Here is a 23,329-nt window from a genome sequence, read left to right on the forward strand (position 1 = left end):
GTATCTGAAATAATTTCAGAACTATAAAAAATAAAAAAAATAATAAAAAAATAAATTTCTGACGTGAAATAAAAGTAAGATAGTAAGAATTAATATTGGAATTTAAATAAAATTAAGTTTTTTGAAAACAAAAGCTGGAGAGGATTAGTGACCATTTTGGGAACTGGGTGAAAGGTTCGCATACTACACTATATAGAAATGTTGGTGCAATGAGCACTTGTTGGAACTGTTATAGTGGGATACCTGAAATAATCTTGGGATTTGAGAAAACTTAAGTTTTTTGAAAAAAAAGCTCGAGATGATTTGTGACCATTTTGAAAACTGGGTGAATGGTTCGCATACTATACTATATGGAAGTGTTGGTGCAAGGAGCACTTGTTGGAACTGTGGTAGTGGGATATCTGAAATAATCTTGGGATTTGAGAAAATTTGATTTGAAAAATAGTATTTTTTTGAAAAATTTTCTGGAGAGGATTTTTGTCCATTTTGGGAATTGTGTGGAAGGTTCGCATATTACACTATATAGATATGTTGGACCAAGAGGTACTTGTTGGAACTGTGGTAGTGGGATATCTGAAATAATCTTGGGATTTGAGAAATTTTGACTTGAAAAATGTAATATTGCTGGAGAGGATTAGTGTCCATTTTGGGAATTGTGTGGAAGGTTCGCATATTACACTATATAGATATGGTGGACAAAGAGGTACTTGTTGGAACTGTGGTAGTGGGAAATCTGATATAATCTTGGGATTTGAGAAATTTCGACTTGAATAATTTTATTTTTTTAAAAATTTTCTGGAGAGGATTTTTGTCCATTTTGGGAATAGGTTCGCATATTACACTATATAGATATGGTGGTCCAAGAGGTACTTGTTGGAACTATGGTAGTGGGATATCTAAAATAATCTTGGGATTTGAGAAATTTCGACTTGAATAATTTTATTTTTTTTTTGAAAAATTGTCTGGAGAGGATTTTTGTCCATTTTGGGAATTGTGTGGAAGGTTCGCATATTACACTATATAGATATGGTGGTCCAAGAGGTAATTGTTGGAACCGTGGAAGTGGGATATCTGAAATAATCTTGGGATTTGAGAAAATTCGACTTGAATAATTTTATTTTTTTTTAAAATTTTCTGGAGAGGATTTTTGTCCATTTTGGGAATTGTGTGGAAGGTTCGCATATTACACTATATAGATATGGTGGTCCAAGAGGTACTTGTTGCAACTGTGGTAGTGGGATATCTGAAATAATCTTGGGATTTGAGAAAATTTGATTTGAAAAATAGTATTTTTTTTAAAAATTTTCTGGAGAGGATTTTTGTCCATTTTGGGAATTGTGTGGAAGGTTCGCATATTACACTATATAGATATGGTGGTCCAAGAGGTACTTGTTGGAACTGTGGTAGTGGGATATCTGAAATAATCTTGGGATTTGAGAAATTTCGACATGAATAATTTTATTTTTTTTTTTGAAAAATTTTCTGTAGAGGAGTTTTGTCCATTTTGGGAATTGTGTGGAAGGTTCGCATATTACACTATATAGATATGGTGGTCCAAGAGGTACTTGTTGGAACTGTGGTAGTGGGATATCTGAAATAATCTTGGGATTTGAGAAATTTTGACTTGAAAAATGTAATATTGCTGGAGAGTATTAGTGTCCATTTTGGGAATTGTGTGGAAGGTTCGCATATTACACTATATAGATATGGTGGTCCAAGAGGTACTTGTTGGAACTGTGGTAGTAGGATATCTGAAATAATCTTGGGATTTGAGAAATTTCGACTTGAAAATGTTATTTTTTGAAAAATTAAATTTTTCAAGTCGAAATTTCTCAAATCCCAAGATTATTTCAGATATCCCACTACCACAGTTCCAACAAGTACCTCTTGGACCACCATATCTATATAGTGTAATATGCGAACCTTCCACACAATTCCCAAAATGGACAAAACTCCTCTACAGAAAATTTTTCAAAATAACATTTTCAAGTCGAAATTTCTCAAATCCCAAGATTATTTCAGATATCCCACTATTAAAGTTCCAACAAGTACCTCTTGGACCACCATATCTATATAGTGTAATATGCGAACCTTCCACACAATTCCCAAAATGGACACTAATCCTCTCCAGCAATATTACATTTTTCAAGTCAAAATTTCTCAAATCCCAAGATTATTTCAGATATCCCACTACCACAGTTAAAACAAGTACCTCTTGGACCACCATATCTATAAAGTGTAATATGCGAACCTTCCACACAATTCCCAAAATGGACAAAAATCCTCTCCAGAAAATTTTTAAAAAAATAAAATTATTCAAGTCGAATTTTCTCAAATCCCAAGATTATTTCAGATATCCCACTTCCACGGTTCCAACAATTACCTCTTGGACCACCATATCTATATAGTGTAATATGCGAACCTTCCACACAATTCCCAAAATGGACAAAACTCCTCTCCAGAAAATTTTTCAAAAAAAAAAATAAAATTATTCATGTCGAAATTTCTCAAATCCCAAGATTATTTCAGATATCCCACTACCACAGTTGCAACAAGTACCTCTTGGACCACCATATCTATATAGTGTAATATGCGAACCTTCCACACAATTCCCAAAATGGACAAAAATCCTCTCCAGAAAATTTTTAAAAAAATAAAATTATTCAAGTCGAATTTTCTCAAATCCCAAGATTATTTCAGATATCCCACTTCCACGGTTCCAACAATTACCTCTTGGACCACCATATCTATATAGTGTAATATGCGAACCTTCCACACAATTCCCAAAATGGACAAAACTCCTCTCCAGAAAATTTTTCAAAAAAAAAAATAAAATTATTCATGTCGAAATTTCTCAAATCCCAAGATTATTTCAGATATCCCACTACCACAGTTGCAACAAGTACCTCTTGGACCACCATATCTATATAGTGTAATATGCGAACCTTCCACACAATTCCCAAAATGGACAAAAATCCTCTCCAGAAAATTTTTAAAAAAATAAAATTATTCAAGTCGAATTTTCTCAAATCCCAAGATTATTTCAGATATCCCACTTCCACGGTTCCAACAATTACCTCTTGGACCACCATATCTATATAGTGTAATATGCGAACCTTCCACACAATTCCCAAAATGGACAAAACTCCTCTACAGAAAATTTTTCAAAATAACATTTTCAAGTCGAAATTTCTCAAATCCCAAGATTATTTCAGATATCCCACTACCACAGTTCCAACAAGTGCTCCTTGCACCAACACTTCCATATAGTATAGTATGCGAACCATTCACCCAGTTTCCAAAATGGTCACAAATCATCTCGAGCTTTTTTTTCAAAAAACTTAAGTTTTCTCAAATCCCAATATTATTTCAGATATCCCACTACCACAGTTCCAACAAGTGCTCCTTGCACCAACACTTCCATATAGTGTAGTATGCGAACCTTTCACCCAGTTCCCAAAATGGTCACTAATCCTCTCCAGCTTTTGTTTTCAAAAAACTCAATTTTATTTAAATTCCAATATCAATTCTTACTATCTTACTTTTATTTCACGTCAGAAATTTATTTTTTTATTATTTTTTTATTTTTTATAGTTCTGAAATTATTTCAGATACATATTTCAGATATATTTCATGTACTACAATTTATTTATGATGACTGTTAAGTGCTTGACAGTGCTATGTTGACTGTAAAATGATCAATGTTAAAAAATGTGGTTTTTGTCTGTGCTAGTTAAATTCGAATTTAACTTCACACACATTGTGAATAGATCATATCAATTGAAAAATCCTTAAAAAGCTATAAGGGCCATTGGCGTTAAGTATCCCGTTCTAGTATTTATTTACCAGATCTCTGTTCCTACCAACCTAATGTACCCCCGTAATGTGAGAAAATTAAAGCTCACTAGAAACTTTTGCTCATACTGAAAATTAAAGATATAACGAAAAATTTAAAAAGTCGACATCTACATTCGGCAAAAAAATGTTTTCGTAATAGCCTTGCAGAAATACTTTATATTAGGTGGTGAACGGGAATTTTTTTTTTTGAGGTACGGTCTACTGTAGCTATATGGGGGATTTCATGTGAAGTGAACAAATTGTTAAAACCGATGTCTTCCGATCGGGATGAAATTTTCAAATTTGTTCCAAATAGTTTAGATAGCTATTTCTTCAATCTTTGGAAAAAAAAAATTAAAAATAAAAAATGTTTGACTTTTTTTTTGCAAATTGAAAAAAAGTAAAACAAAAGTCAAATATTTTTTATTTTTAATTTTTTTTCGAATGATTGATGAAAATAGCTATCTAAACTATTTGTGACAAATTTTGCTATATATAAAATTGATTAACGTTGAATAAACTCGTTTGATATTAATAAACTTAATTATAAAAAAAAAGATTCGGTGTAATATTTATTACATTTACGTCTAAATTTCTTATTTTTTGTCAGAATTTCATCACACCCAGCAAAAACTTTACTTACAAATAAGCCGAAAAATAAGGGGAATTTGACGATTCGACTACTTATTTTTCTACTGCAAGAAGTCATTATTTTTGTTCGCGATGTCCCAAAAGTAATCCTTTATATTTTGGCCGGAAATAAGTTGTTTTGTTAGTAGAGTTATTTATCAGAGACCAAAAATAACTGTTATTAAATTTTTTGAGACTGAAAAAGTTAGGCTTAAATCAATTAATAAATTTTACGTTTTCAAATAAGAGTTACTCATAATAAATATTTTTTTTCGTGGCTCATATCTTTTATTTTCGATTTATATTTTTTTACGTTGCTCATAACTTTTTTTCAATTTGTATGTTTTTAAGTTGCCTAATAAGAGTTATTCTAAAGAATATATTTTTTTCGTTGCTCATAACTCAAAAGAAGTTTCTTTCGCCACCTTGATTGCATTTTATTAGTACATACATTGAATTTAACCTTTAAAGTCGAAAAAAATAAGCTTGGTATGAGATTGATGTTTTTTATTGTATGTTTATTAATTATGAAGAATTTTGTTTCACAATCAATGTTTTAGCAAACGCATTGTCCGCCAAGTTGCACCTTTTCTCAGTCAACAAAATACGCAAAGCAGAAAATGCTCTTTCAACAGAAAGCCGTTTAGCCGGCAGTGCATAGACAATATGAACCAATTTATTTAAAAATTGCAAAAGTATCCTTTTTCTCTTCCTAATATTGCAACAAATCGGCTTCTACGTCCAGTCTCATAGGTTTAAAGCTCTCTATTTCAGCTATAGCTGATAATAACTCTCGCGATGTATTGCCTTTGTCATCTTCTGAAGATAAATCCACTTCAAGTTTTCTAATTGATGTTCTGAACAACGATGACGTATTTAGATTCGTCGATTTGTAAATCAGAAAATCGGATATTGGTTGAAGTGGAGATACTTCAGGTGAAGTTAAATCGAAAATAAAAGTTATGAGTAACGAAAAAAAAATATTTATTATAAATAACTCTTCTTAGGCAACGTAAAAAATATAAATCGAAAATAAAAGTTATGAGTAACGTAAAAAAATATTTATTATGAATAACTCTTATAAGGCAATGCAAAAACATAAAAATCAAAAATAAAAGTTATGAGCAACGAAAAAAAATATTTATTATGAATAATACTTTTCAGCATTATTATGTAAGGCGTAGTCGTTTTACGACAACGACAGTTTCGTACTAGATTAATGAAACAGGTTGAATAATTTATTTAATCTAGTACGAAACTGTCGCTGTCGTAAAACGACTACGCCTTACATGATAAGGCTGATTGAAAAGCAAAACTTATTTTCATTGAGAATAACTATTATTTAAAGAAACAAAAATTTATTTTTACAATATAACAGTTATTGCTAATTTTTTTTAGATATTTCTTATAACAGTTATGTCTCTATTATTTATAGAATTTTGTATTTGCAAACAAGAAATAAAAAAAAAAAATAAGTCGCAGCCACGAATCGAACCACCAACCATTCGTTTGCTGTTGTTGTACTCACTACACCACTGCTTAGTTATTTCATTGTGCGTCAAATAATGATTTTCATACAGTAATGCAATATTCTTTTCTGTTCTAAAAATAAACATGCAATAAAAAAATGGGCAAATTGAAAAAAAGTAACAGTTTTTTTGTTTGTTTATTTTGTTTTTTTAAGACTTTACTACTTAAAAAGTAAGTTATTAAAAAAGACATTGTAGCTTTGTAAGCGAAGTTTTTGCTGGGCAGATAACTCTTTTGAACGGTTTTGAAATTATCTATTTTTCTGTTTCACCAATTAATCTTATTTGAATTTTTTTCGAAGTTGGTACATTCAGAAAAAATGTAGACCTAACACTCTTGGATAAATTTGCGGAACATTGTACAGCCTAATGCAAAAAGTCTATTTTGAGATATTGCTAATTATATGTACGAAGATTTTAATCATGTTTGAACTAAATTAACATAAGGGCACTGCTACACGTTCAATATATATTGTGGTATTTGGATAGCGATCCATTGTAATGAATCACGCAAAATTAGGATATTCTGCGATTTGGATCGCGACCCATCAATACTGCAAGCTACACGTTCAATAAATATAGCGATACTGGATCGCGGTCAATATATATTGATCGTGTAGCAGTGCCCTAAGGGTTTGCAGAAAAATACGATAAGAAATTTGGAGATTGCTATGTTTGTTTTACCAAGTGGACATTACCAAGTGGACGTATGTTAACATTTTATACAAAGGTAATTTATTAAGATTAAAAAAATATATAACTGTAAGTTTATGAATCTTTATTGCGAATACATTTTTTGGCTTTTCTTTTTATGCCTCCCATTAATAGCTGCACAACTTATCTTCCCACTTCTACCGTTATTCATTGAGTAATGACAACTTGGCTAAAACTTTTTATCAGATGTGTGATGTCTTATAAATGGCAGCAATCGCTTTTCCAAACTCTCTATTTATATATAACTAGCTAAAACCCGGTGTGCTTCGCTACACGTACCGTAAAGATTTACAATATATTTACCTCTGTTATATTTATCTCTGGTTATTTTTTATCGTGACGATAAACTGACAGTTCTAATACAAAAAAAAGATGTTAATTGGAGGTTTATCGTTACGAAAAACGATAACCAGATATTGAGAAAATGGGGGTTAGTCTATCTGAAATTAGTTTCTGTTCATGTGAAAAACATGGATTTTCTAGATTTAGTCCGCAAACTTGAAAATACTGACTTTATCAATTATCATTGCAAATACTAAGCAAATAGGAAACTGCAATCGAATAAAATCAAATGGCAGGTCGCTCCGATTAGATTGTTCATTAATTGTCTTATTGTAAGTCGAGTGCCATTACAAATACGCTAACAATCATACAAACAAACACACATTGACTTTTATATATATATAAGGGTTTCAAATGTATACAAATTTTAACATTTACTTAATATTGTTGGTAGTCCGCGCACTTCTGTACTAAAAATTAATATTGATAGCTGCTATAGCTTTCCCTATATATAATTTGTCATTATATCTATGGAAGGTGCCACGCCCACTTTTGCTAGTTTGCCCATTTTTGGCCTAAATATGTAATTCATACAAAGTTTCATTGATTTACATATCAAACTTATACACATAGATATGATTTTTAGTATAGTTAGGATGTGCCACGCCCACTATTGATAGTCCGCCCATTCTTGTACTAACTATTAATATTGATGATAGAATAACCGTGCAAAATTTATGGATTCTATCTCTTATTGTATCCCATATAATAGATTTTATTAATTATCATCATATGGGAGGTGCCACGCCCTCTGTGGCTTCTACTCCCATTTTGGCCTCAAATATTTATACAAACGGTGGTATTGCTCATGCAAAATTTGAGGACTATAGCTTTTATTGTTTCCAAAATATATGATATTTTAAATTAACTTTGTATGGGAGGTACCACGCCCACTTCAAATTTCGAAACAAAAAGTAGCTCCTTCCAGATATAGAGAAAAATACTGTAAAAATTTCAAGCAAATCGGTTCAGCCGTTTAGCCGTCTATAGATCCTAAACTAATAATAATAAACATACATACATACAGACACACATTCACTTTTATATTATTTTACATGGGGCATTTCACGTCAAGTGAACCAACTTTTGAAATCGATGTCTTCCGATCGCGATGAAATTTGCACCAATGTTAGTTCTATTGGATAGTAATTCGGACACCATTTTTCAACAAGATCGGTCAAGAACTCTCTGAGTTATAGGAGGTCAAAATTTGACATTTTGGCCAAACAGGTGTTTTTTTTATCCATATAACTTATTACCTATTGTTCTTAGCAAAATGTGTCCCAAATAGTTTAGATAGCTATTTATGCAATCTTTCGAAAAAAAAAATTTAAAAAATTTAATAAAATATTTTTGATTTTTTTTTTTAAATCAAAAATATTTTTGACTTTTTTTTCAAAATGGGCCCTTTTTATTTTTTTTAAGAAAGCTTAGGTCTTTTCCTAAGCGACCTATATGGTCGCTTAGTGGGATGCGAGTGGGATATCTATCAAAAAAAATATTTTGTAACTCAAGATTTAAAATTTTTTAATTTTTTTGCAAAATCAAAAACTTTGTTGACTTTTTTTAAAAAAATGGACCCATTTTTAAATTTATTTTTTTTGCTCAGAAGAAAGCTTATGTGTTTTCCTTTAACACCCTTTTTGTCGCTTAGTGGGATGCGAGTGGGATATCTATAAAAAAAATGTTTTGTAACTCAAGACATACAATTTATTACTTTTTTTTGAAAAATCAAAAACCTTTTTGACTTTTTTTTTCCAAAATGGACTCTTTTTTTATTAATTTTTTTTTTCTCAAAAGATAGCTTAGGTCTTTTCCTTTAAAACCTTTTTGGTCGCTTAGTGGGATGCGAGTGGGATATCTATCAAAATAAATGTTTTGTAACTCAAGACAAATGTTTTTAAATTGATTTTTTTCATATTTATGTGTAAGTGTTTCTAAAACCTTAAAAATAAAAACCACAACAACTGACCGATAATAGCCACTGGAGGGGTGCAATATGAGGCAGACCGCTATTAATTTTCCACCCCCAAAATTTGTCTGTGTTTTGTATCTTGCGGCTTTTTTAGTCAATCCTAGAGGTAGTTTTCAGCGCACGTGATTTTCATTGTTAAAATATCAGGTGCCCCAGAAACAAATTTTTGGAATCAAGTGGAAATATTTTATGGCCCTTTTCCGAAGTACCAGTTTATTTATTATTTTATGACATTTGACTTTAAGAAGTGGGTGGTGAGGTAGAAGTTGACAGGTAGGTTATTTATGTATATGGTGGTTTATTTTTATTATTATTTGTAACATTTGGTTAAACTAGGTACTTTAGTATGTAAGCCCTTCTTGACCCTAATAAAAGATTTTAGACTCATTTATTAATGAGTTGGAACTGTGGTAGTGGGATATCTGAAATAATCTTGGGATTTGAGAAATTTCGACATGAATAATTTTATTTTTTTTTTTGAAAAATTTTCTGTAGAGGAGTTTTGTCCATTTTGGGAATTGTGTGGAAGGTTCGCATATTACACTATATAGATATGGTGGTCCAAGAGGTACTTGTTGGAACTGTGGTAGTGGGATATCTGAAATAATCTTGGGATTTGAGAAATTTTGACTTGAAAAATGTAATATTGCTGGAGAGTATTAGTGTCCATTTTGGGAATTGTGTGGAAGGTTCGCATATTACACTATATAGATATGGTGGTCCAAGAGGTACTTGTTGGAACTGTGGTAGTAGGATATCTGAAATAATCTTGGGATTTGAGAAATTTCGACTTGAAAATGTTATTTTTTGAAAAATTAAATTTTTCAAGTCCCAAGATTATTTCAGATATCCCACTACCACAGTTCCAACAAGTACCTCTTGAACCACCATATCTATATAGTGTAATATGCGAACCTTCCACACAATTCCCAAAATGGACAAAACTCCTCTACAGAAAATTTTTCAAAATAACATTTTCAAGTCGAAATTTCTCAAATCCCAAGATTATTTCAGATATCCCACTATTAAAGTTCCAACAAGTACCTCTTGGACCACCATATCTATATAGTGTAATATGCGAACCTTCCACACAATTCCCAAAATGGACACTAATCCTCTCCAGCAATATTACATTTTTCAAGTCAAAATTTCTCAAATCCCAAGATTATTTCAGATATCCCACTACCACAGTTAAAACAAGTACCTCTTGGACCACCATATCTATAAAGTGTAATATGCGAACCTTCCACACAATTCCCAAAATGGACAAAAATCCTCTCCAGAAAATTTTTAAAAAAATAAAATTATTCAAGTCGAATTTTCTCAAATCCCAAGATTATTTCAGATATCCCACTTCCACGGTTCCAACAATTACCTCTTGGACCACCATATCTATATAGTGTAATATGCGAACCTTCCACACAATTCCCAAAATGGACAAAACTCCTCTCCAGAAAATTTTTCAAAAAAAAAAAAAAAATTATTCATGTCGAAATTTCTCAAATCCCAAGATTATTTCAGATATCCCACTACCACAGTTGCAACAAGTACCTCTTGGACCACCATATCTATATAGTGTAATATGCGAACCTTCCACACAATTCCCAAAATGGACAAAAATCCTCTCCAGAAAATTTTTAAAAAAATAAAATTATTCAAGTCGAATTTTCTCAAATCCCAAGATTATTTCAGATATCCCACTTCCACGGTTCCAACAATTACCTCTTGGACCACCATATCTATATAGTGTAATATGCGAACCTTCCACACAATTCCCAAAATGGACAAAACTCCTCTCCAGAAAATTTTTCAAAAAAAAAAATAAAATTATTCATGTCGAAATTTCTCAAATCCCAAGATTATTTCAGATATCCCACTACCACAGTTGCAACAAGTACCTCTTGGACCACCATATCTATATAGTGTAATATGCGAACCTTCCACACAATTCCCAAAATGGACAAAAATCCTCTCCAGAAAATTTTTAAAAAAATAAAATTATTCAAGTCGAATTTTCTCAAATCCCAAGATTATTTCAGATATCCCACTTCCACGGTTCCAACAATTACCTCTTGGACCACCATATCTATATAGTGTAATATGCGAACCTTCCACACAATTCCCAAAATGGACAAAACTCCTCTACAGAAAATTTTTCAAAATAACATTTTCAAGTCGAAATTTCTCAAATCCCAAGATTATTTCAGATATCCCACTACCACAGTTCCAACAAGTGCTCCTTGCACCAACACTTCCATATAGTATAGTATGCGAACCATTCACCCAGTTTCCAAAATGGTCACAAATCATCTCGAGCTTTTTTTTCAAAAAACTTAAGTTTTCTCAAATCCCAATATTATTTCAGGTATCCCACTACAACAGTTCCAACAAGTGCTCATTGCACCAACATTTCTATATAGTGTAGTATGCGAACCTTTCACCCAGTTCCCAAAATGGTCACTAATCCTCTCCAGCTTTTGTTTTCAAAAAACTCAATTTTATTTAAATTCCAATATCAATTCTTACTATCTTACTTTTATTTCACGTCAGAAATTTATTTTTTTATTATTTTTTTTATTTTTTATAGTTCTGAAATTATTTCAGATACATATTTCAGATATATTTCATGTACTACAATTTATTTATGATGACTGTTAAGTGCTTGACAGTGCTATGTTGACTGTAAAATGATCAATGTTAAAAAATGTGGTTTTTGTCTGTGCTAGTTAAATTCGAATTTAACTTCACACACATTGTGAATAGATCATATCAATTGAAAAATCCTTAAAAAGCTATAAGGGCCATTGGCGTTAAGTATCCCGTTCTAGTATTTATTTACCAGATCTCTGTTCCTACCAACCTAATGTACCCCCGTAATGTGAGAAAATTAAAGCTCACTAGAAACTTTTGCTCATACTGAAAATTAAAGATATAACGAAAAATTTAAAAAGTCGACATCTACATTCGGCAAAAAAATGTTTTCGTAATAGCCTTGCAGAAATACTTTATATTAGGTGGTGAACGGGAATTTTTTTTTTTGAGGTACGGTCTACTGTAGCTATATGGGGGATTTCATGTGAAGTGAACAAATTGTTAAAACCGATGTCTTCCGATCGGGATGAAATTTTCAAATTTGTTCCAAATAGTTTAGATAGCTATTTCTTCAATCTTTGGAAAAAAAAAATTAAAAATAAAAAATGTTTGACTTTTTTTTTTGCAAATTGAAAAAAAGTAAAACAAAAGTCAAATATTTTTTATTTTTAATTTTTTTTCGAATGATTGATGAAAATAGCTATCTAAACTATTTGTGACAAATTTTGCTATATATAAAATTGATTAACGTTGAATAAACTCGTTTGATATTAATAAACTTAATTATAAAAAAAAAGATTCGGTGTAATATTTATTACATTTACGTCTAAATTTCTTATTTTTTGTCAGAATTTCATCACACCCAGCAAAAACTTTACTTACAAATAAGCCGAAAAATAAGGGGAATTTGACGATTCGACTACTTATTTTTCTACTGCAAGAAGTCATTATTTTTGTTCGCGATGTCCCAAAAGTAATCCTTTATATTTTGGCCGGAAATAAGTTGTTTTGTTAGTAGAGTTATTTATCAGAGACCAAAAATAACTGTTATTAAATTTTTTGAGACTGAAAAAGTTAGGCTTAAATCAATTAATAAATTTTACGTTTTCAAATAAGAGTTACTCATAATAAATATTTTTTTTCGTGGCTCATATCTTTTATTTTCGATTTATATTTTTTTACGTTGCTCATAACTTTTTTTCAATTTGTATGTTTTTAAGTTGCCTAATAAGAGTTATTCTAAAGAATATATTTTTTTCGTTGCTCATAACTCAAAAGAAGTTTCTTTCGCCACCTTGATTGCATTTTATTAGTACATACATTGAATTTAACCTTTAAAGTCGAAAAAAATAAGCTTGGTATGAGATTGATGTTTTTTATTGTATGTTTATTAATTATGAAGAATTTTGTTTCACAATCAATGTTTTAGCAAACGCATTGTCCGCCAAGTTGCACCTTTTCTCAGTCAACAAAATACGCAAAGCAGAAAATGCTCTTTCAACAGAAAGCCGTTTAGCCGGCAGTGCATAGACAATATGAACCAATTTATTTAAAAATTGCAAAAGTATCCTTTTTCTCTTCCTAATATTGCAACAAATCGGCTTCTACGTCCAGTCTCATAGGTTTAAAGCTCTCTATTTCAGCTATAGCTGATAATAACTCTCGCGATGTATTGCCTTTGTCATCTTCTGAAGATAAATCCACTTCAAGTTTTCTAATTGATGTTCTGAACAACGATGACGTATTTAGATTCGTCGATTTGTAAATCAGAAAATCGGATATTGGTTGAAGTGGAGATACTTCAGGTGAAGTTAAATCGAAAATAAAAGTTATGAGTAACGAAAAAAAAATATTTATTATAAATAACTCTTCTTAGGCAACGTAAAAAATATAAATCGAAAATAAAAGTTATGAGTAACGTAAAAAAATATTTATTATGAATAACTCTTATAAGGCAATGCAAAAACATAAAAATCAAAAATAAAAGTTATGAGCAACGAAAAAAAATATTTATTATGAATAATACTTTTCAGCATTATTATGTAAGGCGTAGTCGTTTTACGACAACGACAGTTTCGTACTAGATTAATGAAACAGGTTGAATAATTTATTTAATCTAGTACGAAACTGTCGCTGTCGTAAAACGACTACGCCTTACATGATAAGGCTGATTGAAAAGCAAAACTTATTTTCATTGAGAATAACTATTATTTAAAGAAACAAAAATTTATTTTTACAATATAACAGTTATTGCTAATTTTTTTTAGATATTTCTTATAACAGTTATGTCTCTATTATTTATAGAATTTTGTATTTGCAAACAAGAAATAAAAAAAAAAAATAAGTCGCAGCCACGAATCGAACCACCAACCATTCGTTTGCTGTTGTTGTACTCACTACACCACTGCTTAGTTATTTCATTGTGCGTCAAATAATGATTTTCATACAGTAATGCAATATTCTTTTCTGTTCTAAAAATAAACATGCAATAAAAAAATGGGCAAATTGAAAAAAAGTAACAGTTTTTTTGTTTGTTTATTTTGTTTTTTTAAGACTTTACTACTTAAAAAGTAAGTTATTAAAAAAGACATTGTAGCTTTGTAAGCGAAGTTTTTGCTGGGCAGATAACTCTTTTGAACGGTTTTGAAATTATCTATTTTTCTGTTTCACCAATTAATCTTATTTGAATTTTTTTCGAAGTTGGTACATTCAGAAAAAATGTAGACCTAACACTCTTGGATAAATTTGCGGAACATTGTCAAGCCTAATGCAAAAAGTCTATTTTGAGATATTGCTAATTATATGTACGAAGATTTTAATCATGTTTGAACTAAATTAACATAAGGGCACTGCTACACGTTCAATATATATTGTGGTATTTGGATAGCGATCCATTGTAATGAATCACGCAAAATTAGGATATTCTGCGATTTGGATCGCGACCCATCAATACTGCAAGCTACACGTTCAATAAATATAGCGATACTGGATCGCGGTCAATATATATTGATCGTGTAGCAGTGCCCTAAGGGTTTGCAGAAAAATACGATAAGAAATTTGGAGATTGCTATGTTTGTTTTACCAAGTGGACATTACCAAGTGGACGTATGTTAACATTTTATACAAAGGTAATTTATTAAGATTAAAAAAATATATAACTGTAAGTTTATGAATCTTTATTGCGAATACATTTTTTGGCTTTTCTTTTTATGCCTCCCATTAATAGCTGCACAACTTATCTTCCCACTTCTACCGTTATTCATTGAGTAATGACAACTTGGCTAAAACTTTTTATCAGATGTGTGATGTCTTATAAATGGCAGCAATCGCTTTTCCAAACTCTCTATTTATATATAACTAGCTAAAACCCGGTGTGCTTCGCTACACGTACCGTAAAGATTTACAATATATTTACCTCTGTTATATTTATCTCTGGTTATTTTTTATCGTGACGATAAACTGACAGTTCTAATACAAAAAAAAGATGTTAATTGGAGGTTTATCGTTACGAAAAACGATAACCAGATATTGAGAAAATGGGGGTTAGTCTATCTGAAATTAGTTTCTGTTCATGTGAAAAACATGGATTTTCTAGATTTAGTCCGCAAACTTGAAAATACTGACTTTATCAATTATCATTGCAAATACTAAGCAAATAGGAAACTGCAATCGAATAAAATCAAATGGCAGGTCGCTCCGATTAGATTGTTCATTAATTGTCTTATTGTAAGTCGAGTGCCATTACAAATACGCTAACAATCATACAAACAAACACACATTGACTTTTATATATATATAAGGGTTTCAAATGTATACAAATTTTAACATTTACTTAATATTGTTGGTAGTCCGCGCACTTCTGTACTAAAAATTAATATTGATAGCTGCTATAGCTTTCCCTATATATAATTTGTCATTATATCTATGGAAGGTGCCACGCCCACTTTTGCTAGTTTGCCCATTTTTGGCCTAAATATGTAATTCATACAAAGTTTCATTGATTTACATATCAAACTTATACACATAGATATGATTTTTAGTATAGTTAGGATGTGCCACGCCCACTATTGATAGTCCGCCCATTCTTGTACTAACTATTAATATTGATGATAGAATAACCGTGCAAAATTTATGGATTCTATCTCTTATTGTATCCCATATAATAGATTTTATTAATTATCATCATATGGGAGGTGCCACGCCCTCTGTGGCTTCTACTCCCATTTTGGCCTCAAATATTTATACAAACGGTGGTATTGCTCATGCAAAATTTGAGGACTATAGCTTTTATTGTTTCCAAAATATATGATATTTTAAATTAACTTTGTATGGGAGGTACCACGCCCACTTCAAATTTCGAAACAAAAAGTAGCTCCTTCCAGATATAGAGAAAAATACTGTAAAAATTTCAAGCAAATCGGTTCAGCCGTTTAGCCGTCTATAGATCCTAAACTAATAATAATAAACATACATACATACAGACACACATTCACTTTTATATTATTTTACATGGGGCATTTCACGTCAAGTGAACCAACTTTTGAAATCGATGTCTTCCGATCGCGATGAAATTTGCACCAATGTTAGTTCTATTGGATAGTAATTCGGACACCATTTTTCAACAAGATCGGTCAAGAACTCTCTGAGTTATAGGAGGTCAAAATTTGACATTTTGGCCAAACAGGTGTTTTTTTTATCCATATAACTTATTACCTATTGTTCTTAGAAAAATGTGTCCCAAATAGTTTAGATAGCTATTTATGCAATCTTTCGAAAAAAAAAATTTAAAAAATTTAATAAAATATTTTTGATTTTTTTTTTTAAATCAAAAATATTTTTGACTTTTTTTTCAAAATGGGCCCTTTTTATTTTTTTTAAGAAAGCTTAGGTCTTTTCCTAAGCGACCTATATGGTCGCTTAGTGGGATGCGAGTGGGATATCTATCAAAAAAAATATTTTGTAACTCAAGATTTAAAATTTTTTAATTTTTTTGCAAAATCAAAAACTTTGTTGACTTTTTTTAAAAAAATGGACCCATTTTTAAATTTATTTTTTTTGCTCAGAAGAAAGCTTATGTGTTTTCCTTTAACACCCTTTTTGTCGCTTAGTGGGATGCGAGTGGGATATCTATAAAAAAAATGTTTTGTAACTCAAGACATACAATTTATTACTTTTTTTTGAAAAATCAAAAACCTTTTTGACTTTTTTTTTCCAAAATGGACTCTTTTTTTATTAATTTTTTTTTTCTCAAAAGATAGCTTAGGTCTTTTCCTTTAAAACCTTTTTGGTCGCTTAGTGGGATGCGAGTGGGATATCTATCAAAATAAATGTTTTGTAACTCAAGACAAATGTTTTTAAATTGATTTTTTTCATATTTATGTGTAAGTGTTTCTAAAACCTTAAAAATAAAAACCACAACAACTGACCGATAATAGCCACTGGAGGGGTGCAATATGAGGCAGACCGCTATTAATTTTCCACCCCCAAAATTTGTCTGTGTTTTGTATCTTGCGGCTTTTTTAGTCAATCCTAGAGGTAGTTTTCAGCGCACGTGATTTTCATTGTTAAAATATCAGGTGCCCCAGAAACAAATTTTTGGAATCAAGTGGAAATATTTTATGGCCCTTTTCCGAAGTACCAGTTTATTTATTATTTTATGACATTTGACTTTAAGAAGTGGGTGGTGAGGTAGAAGTTGACAGGTAGGTTATTTATGTATATGGTGGTTTATTTTTATTATTATTTGTAACATTTGGTTAAACTAGGTACTTTAGTATGTAAGCCCTTCTTGACCCTAATAAAAGATTTTAGACTCATTTATTAAAACGTACTACCTATATGATCTTAAAAAACTATTTATTGTCATTCTGAAGACATACGGAAATCAGTTTTTTAGAAACAGCGTTAAAGTTAAGACGTGTGTTATTTACATAAATACTTACAAAATTCAAAATGTCTACGACTTCTAAAAAGGCTAAGGTTGAAAATGAAATTTATTCGTCTTTTTGTTTTAATCCCTTTAACAAAATGAAGCACAGATCATCAGATATGCGAAATATTTCCGACGGCTTATTAAAAAAATTCCCTACGCTGTCAAAACGATTGAAAATTTGTGGATCATGCAGGAAAGAGCTCGGAAAGTTGAACGAATTACCGAATTTGAATAGTAACGAGCCTTGCGTTGAAGTTATTCCAGATGAAGACAACAGTAATTCCGAGAATGAAGACAGAACTGTTGATGATGATGGTTATTCTAACTTTTCAAATTCAACAAATGAGTGTCGAAACCAATACCATAAGGATGCAGTAGAAGTTCTTGAACAAATAAAAGAGAAATACAAAACGTCACAGAGTGAAGCTGAAAGAATTCAACTTCTCACGCTTGCTCCAAGAACATGGAGTTCTGCAAAAACAATGACTGAGTTTGGAACGTCTCAACGAAAAGCAAGAATTGCTAAACAATTGGTTGCTGAGCATGGGATTCTCACACTCCCAAACAAAAAGAAGGGAAAAACTTTGGAGTGCGATACTAAATCTCTAATAACTCAGTTTTATCAGCGAGATGATATGAGTCGCCTGATGCCAGGGATGAAAGACTGGATGTCTGTACGAATCGATGGCAAGAAAGTTCAAATGCAGAAGAGAATGGTTCTCTGTAACCTGAATGAATTATTCGCAACATTTCAATCTGAATACGAGGATGTCAAAATTGGATTCACAAAATTTACACAACTGAGGCCAAAACATTGCGTTTTGGAAGGAAGCAGCGGAACTCACACAGTATGTGTTTGTATTTACCATGAAAATGTTAAATTGATGTTGAAGGAAATCAACTTAAATTACTTAAAAGATGATTCATCAGAAGATTTACACCATTACCGCGATTGCCTTAAATTGACTATGTGTCCTAATGCTACAACTTCTTGCCACTTAGGTGAATGTTCGAATTGCCCGGAAACCACATCCATCAAAGAAAATTTAATCAACTCTTTTGATCGAGAATGTATTGAGGAGTTAAAATTTGAATCTTGGCTTCAGACTGAAAGATGCACACTGAAAACCATAATTTTAAATGTGGATGATTTTGTGGAAGAACTGTGTAGAGGATTGCTAAATTTGAGAACCCATGACTTTTTAGTCAAAGAGCAGTGGTCATTCTTCAAGGACTTGAAAACACATTTGAAGTCTGGTGAATTCATCATTTCATTTGATTTCGCAGAGAACTATAAATGTGTTCTTCAGGATTCCATACAAGCATTCCACTTCAATAACGACCAAGCAACTATATTCACAGTAGTTATTTACTACATGAAAGAAGAAAACCTGGAACACAAAAGTATGGCAATCATATCCGACGATTTAAAACATGACACCGTTGCAGTTTATGAGTACCAGAAGATAATACTAAATTATCTAAAATCAAAATTTACAGTAGAAAAGGTATACTACGTTTCGGACGGAGCTCGTCAACATTTTAAAAACAAAAGTAGCTTCGCAAATCTTACAGCTCATGAAAAAGATTTTGGAATGCCAGCTGAGTGGCATTTTCATCCTACTGCTCATGGTAAAGGAGCATGTGATGGTATTGGAGCAAACCTCAAAAGAAATGCAGCGAAGTATAGCCTCCAGTGCTCTCATCAAGATCGCATCTTAGATGCGACTGCTTTATTCCATTGGGCAAAGAATTATTGTAAAGAAACCAAAATAGTTTTTAGTAGCAAGAGGATCATGAGGAAACATTGAAAACACTAATGAGCAGATTCGATGCTGCGGTAACAATCGATGGCACTGCTCAATACCATGCTTTCATACCGCTTGTCGATGGAAGACTCAAATTAAAAAAGTTTTCTGCATCTACTCAATGCGATTTCTTTCCAAAGCCAAAAAAGAAGCCAGCAGCGAAATCAGTAGCTGAATCTAATAACGCAAAGAAAGGATTGACAAAAAAAAGCAGCTAATAAAGGTGACAAATAAGGAGGATAAAAGTATGGATATTTGAAAATTTAAAAACTTCATAAATTATGTGTAAAAATAGTTATTATATAAATTGATCTATTGTGATTAAGATTAAATTTTACTAAATTATTCATCTTTTTATTATTATTATTATTATTATTATATATTAAATTAATTATTATTACAAATAAATAACAAAATTAAATTATTCAACATTTCCATAGAAAAAAAGTGATTTTTATTCCTGAGGTTAACATATTATGGGTATTACAGTATCGAGGCTATGAAATTTTAGTTGGGTATGTTACATACCATCGGAAAGGCTAATGTGTGTAGTTTCTCTGCGTAAGTTTAATTTTTACAAACAAATATGAAAAAAATTAAAATAGTGCAAATTTAAAAACCTTTGTCTTGAGTTACAAAACATTTATTTTGATAGATATACCACTCGCATCCCACTAAGCGACCAAAAAGGTTTTAAAGGAAAAGACCTAAGCTTTCTTTTGAGAAAAAAAAATTAATAAAAAAAGAGTCCATTTTGGAAAAAAAAGTCAAAAAGGTTTTTGATTTTTCAAAAAAAAGTAATAAATTGTATGTCTTGAGTTACAAAACATTTGTTTATAGATATCCCACTCGCATCCCACTAAGCGACAAAAAGGGTGTTAAAGGAAAACACATAAGCTTTCTTCTGAGCAAAAAAAAATTAAAAAATGGGTCCATTTTTTTAAAAAAAGTCAACAAAGTTTTTGATTTTGCAAAAAAATTAAAAAATTTTAAATCTTGAGTTACAAAATATTTTTTTTGATAGATATCCCACTCGCATCCCACTAAGCGACCATATAGGTCGCTTAGGAAAAGACCTAAGCTTTCTTAAAAAAAATAAAAAAAAATAATAAAAAGGGCTCATTTTGAAAAAAAAAGTCAAAAATATTTTTGATTTAAAAAAAAAATCAAAAATATTTTATTAAATTTTTTTTTTCGAAAGATTGCATAAATAGCTATCTAAACTATTTGGGACACATTTTGCTAAGAACAATAGGTAATAAGTTATATGGATAAAAAAAACACCTGTTTGGCCAAAATGTCAAATTTTGACCTCCTATAAAATGGTGTCCGAATTACTATCCAATAGAACTAACATTGGTGCAAATTTCATCGCGATCGGAAGACATCGATTTCAAAAGTTGGTTCACTTGACGTGAAATGCCCCATATAGATTCTGAAAATTCTTTAAATTTTAAAGTTTAAAAACATGTCAGAAAAGCATGACTCTTCAAGCCGCAGCTGCGGATTGCCTGTCAAATTAATATTTTTGCACTGTTAAAGGCTATGACCACGGACCATGATAGACAAACATCCTATCTAAATATTCCAGCAATATTCATCTGCCCATCTTCTCCCATTTCCAAGAAATTTAGATTCATCCTCCAAAAAAAAAAAAAATTTCGAAAAATTTAAATTTCTCTATCAGAACTCGCACTGTTAAAGGTTATGACCACGGACCACGATAGACAAACATTCTACCTAAATATTCCAGCAAGATTCATCTGCCCATCTTCACCCATTTCCAAAAAATTTAGATTCATCCTCCAAAGAAATTTAAAGTTTTCGAAAAATTTAAATTTCTTTATCAGAACTCGCACTGTTAAAGGTTATGAGCACGGATCATGATCGACAAACACCCTATCTAAATATTCCAGCAAGATTCATCTGCCCATCTTCTCCCATTTCCAAGAAATTTAGATTCATCCTCCCAAGAAATTTAAAGTTTTCGAAAAATTTAAATTTCTCTATCAGAACTCGCACTGTTAAAGGTTATGACCACGGATCATAATAGACCAACACCCTTCCTAAATATTCCAGCAAGATTCATCCGCCCATTTTCTCCCAATTTCTAGGAATTTAGATTCATCCATCCATTATAAGTGAATTTTAAAAGTTCCGAAAAAATGTAAAAATATGTTTGACATTTATGATTTGACTATGTAAGCCTTTAAACAGAACTCTGTTAACTGAACTGGTTTGTGTCTAGAGTTATAAATTTCGAAATTTAACTTCACACACATATTTTTTAAATGGACCTGGTCCCGTCCTTTACATCAAATATTTTCATTTAAAATATTTGATGTAAAGTTAGCTTTTCAAAAAGTACAAATTCATTATACATCCTCTTAGACATTTTTAGATAACTTAAAAAGAATAAAAGTACTTTTTTCCCCAAAAAATAGCGAAAAATCGCCTTTTTTATTTTTGTAAATTCAAAGGCATGTAACTTTGGACTCAGTCATGGTTTTTAACCAATTATTTCTTTATTTGATATATACAGTGGTGGCCAGGAATTTAAGACAAAAAAAATCATGAGAACCAAATTCAAAACTTAAACTCGACAACACTTCGTCTTTGCGCATGTGAAATTTCATTCAAATTGGACTAAGGGTTTAGAAGTTACATATTTATTTCCATCTTTTTTTCATACCACTGTGTGACGTTAAAAATATTTGAATGCCAAAAAATAACATTTTATAGTAAAACATACCTTTAATAGGGCTATGGGTTCTTCAGGTACTTTTTCATCCACGGAAGGCGTTGGAGAAGCAGTTGGATAAGCGAATGAGCGATTAAGTATATGTAAAAGCTGAGTAGTTTCATTAGATTCTGTATTGTTCGCTGAAAATATTTAAAATATAAACAAATTTACTAAAAAAAAAATTTACTATCGACTTATTTATTAATAAATAGCACACATAATGTTTTTGATAAATAAATGCTAACAGGAATTCCAAAACGTCGGTTTGTAAAGCAACCTGAGGGTACTGCTACACGTTCCATATATGTATATTGTGATATTTGGATCGCGAACCTTGTAGTGGTTCACGCAAAATTAAGTTATTCTGCGATTTGGATCGCGATCCATCAATAATGCATGCTACACGTTCAATAAATATCGCGATATTGGATCGCGGTCAATATATATTGAACGTGTAGCAGTGCCCTAAAAGAGCCATTCTCAGCGAGTTTATAGGTTTTCCCTAATTAATTTGCCACGTAAAAAACATAATGTAGACATGTTATATATCAATGGATAGAAGATTTTGCCTACTTTCCAATAATGTATATAACTTTTCATAATGAACAAATTCATGGAATACTTTTTTGAAAAATATGACAAATATGACAAGATACAAATTTTTCAAATTGAAATAAAATTTTTATTTATGAATATTTTGTAATGAAATTTTACACTTATATAAATTTTTTGACTGAAAATGGAAAAATGAAAACCAATTTTGAAATTTGTAATCACGAATCCCGCAATTCCCAAAAAAGTATTGAAAAATTCCAAAAATAGGATTTTTTCGTTTTTTGGCTATAATATCCGTACTAGGGGCGGGGTTATCGGAACCCTTTACAAAATAATTAAGAACATATTGGGCCATCTAAAATAGATTATTATAATTTGATATTGACTATGCGATTTGAGAATTTTTGCTCTAAAGTTGAATTTTACATAAAAAATAGGCATTTTTTGAATGGACCTGGTCCCCTCGGTATCAAAAATTATATTTTTTTCATTTAAAATATTTGAGTTAGCTTTTCAATAAGTACAAATTCATTATACATCCTCTTAGAATTTTTTTAGATAACTTTAAAAGAATAAAAGTACTTTTTTCCACAAAAAATAGCGAAAAATCACCTTTTTTATTTTTTTAAATTCAAATGCATGTAACTTTGGACTCAGTTATGATTTCTTTAT

At 30.9% G+C, this 23,329-nt stretch overlaps 1 protein-coding gene across 1 annotated transcript in view; it reads right to left on the reverse strand.

The window, feature by feature from the left end:
- LOC135950599 (transcription factor GATA-6-like) overlaps positions 1–22,321 on the reverse strand; it is a 205,333-nt gene extending 183,012 nt beyond the window's left edge. The window contains exons 1-2 of the mRNA XM_065500132.1: positions 22,318–22,321; positions 22,112–22,242 (exon numbers count right to left, since the gene is read on the reverse strand). Coding sequence (XP_065356204.1) covers positions 22,112–22,242; positions 22,318–22,321 — 135 coding nt within the window. The remainder of the gene's footprint in view (positions 1–22,111; positions 22,243–22,317) is intronic.
- Positions 22,322–23,329: the final 1,008 nt, after the last annotated feature.

Source organism: Calliphora vicina, chromosome 2, assembly GCF_958450345.1.
Source record: "Calliphora vicina chromosome 2, idCalVici1.1, whole genome shotgun sequence".
Classification (NCBI taxonomy): domain Eukaryota; kingdom Metazoa; phylum Arthropoda; class Insecta; order Diptera; family Calliphoridae; genus Calliphora; species Calliphora vicina.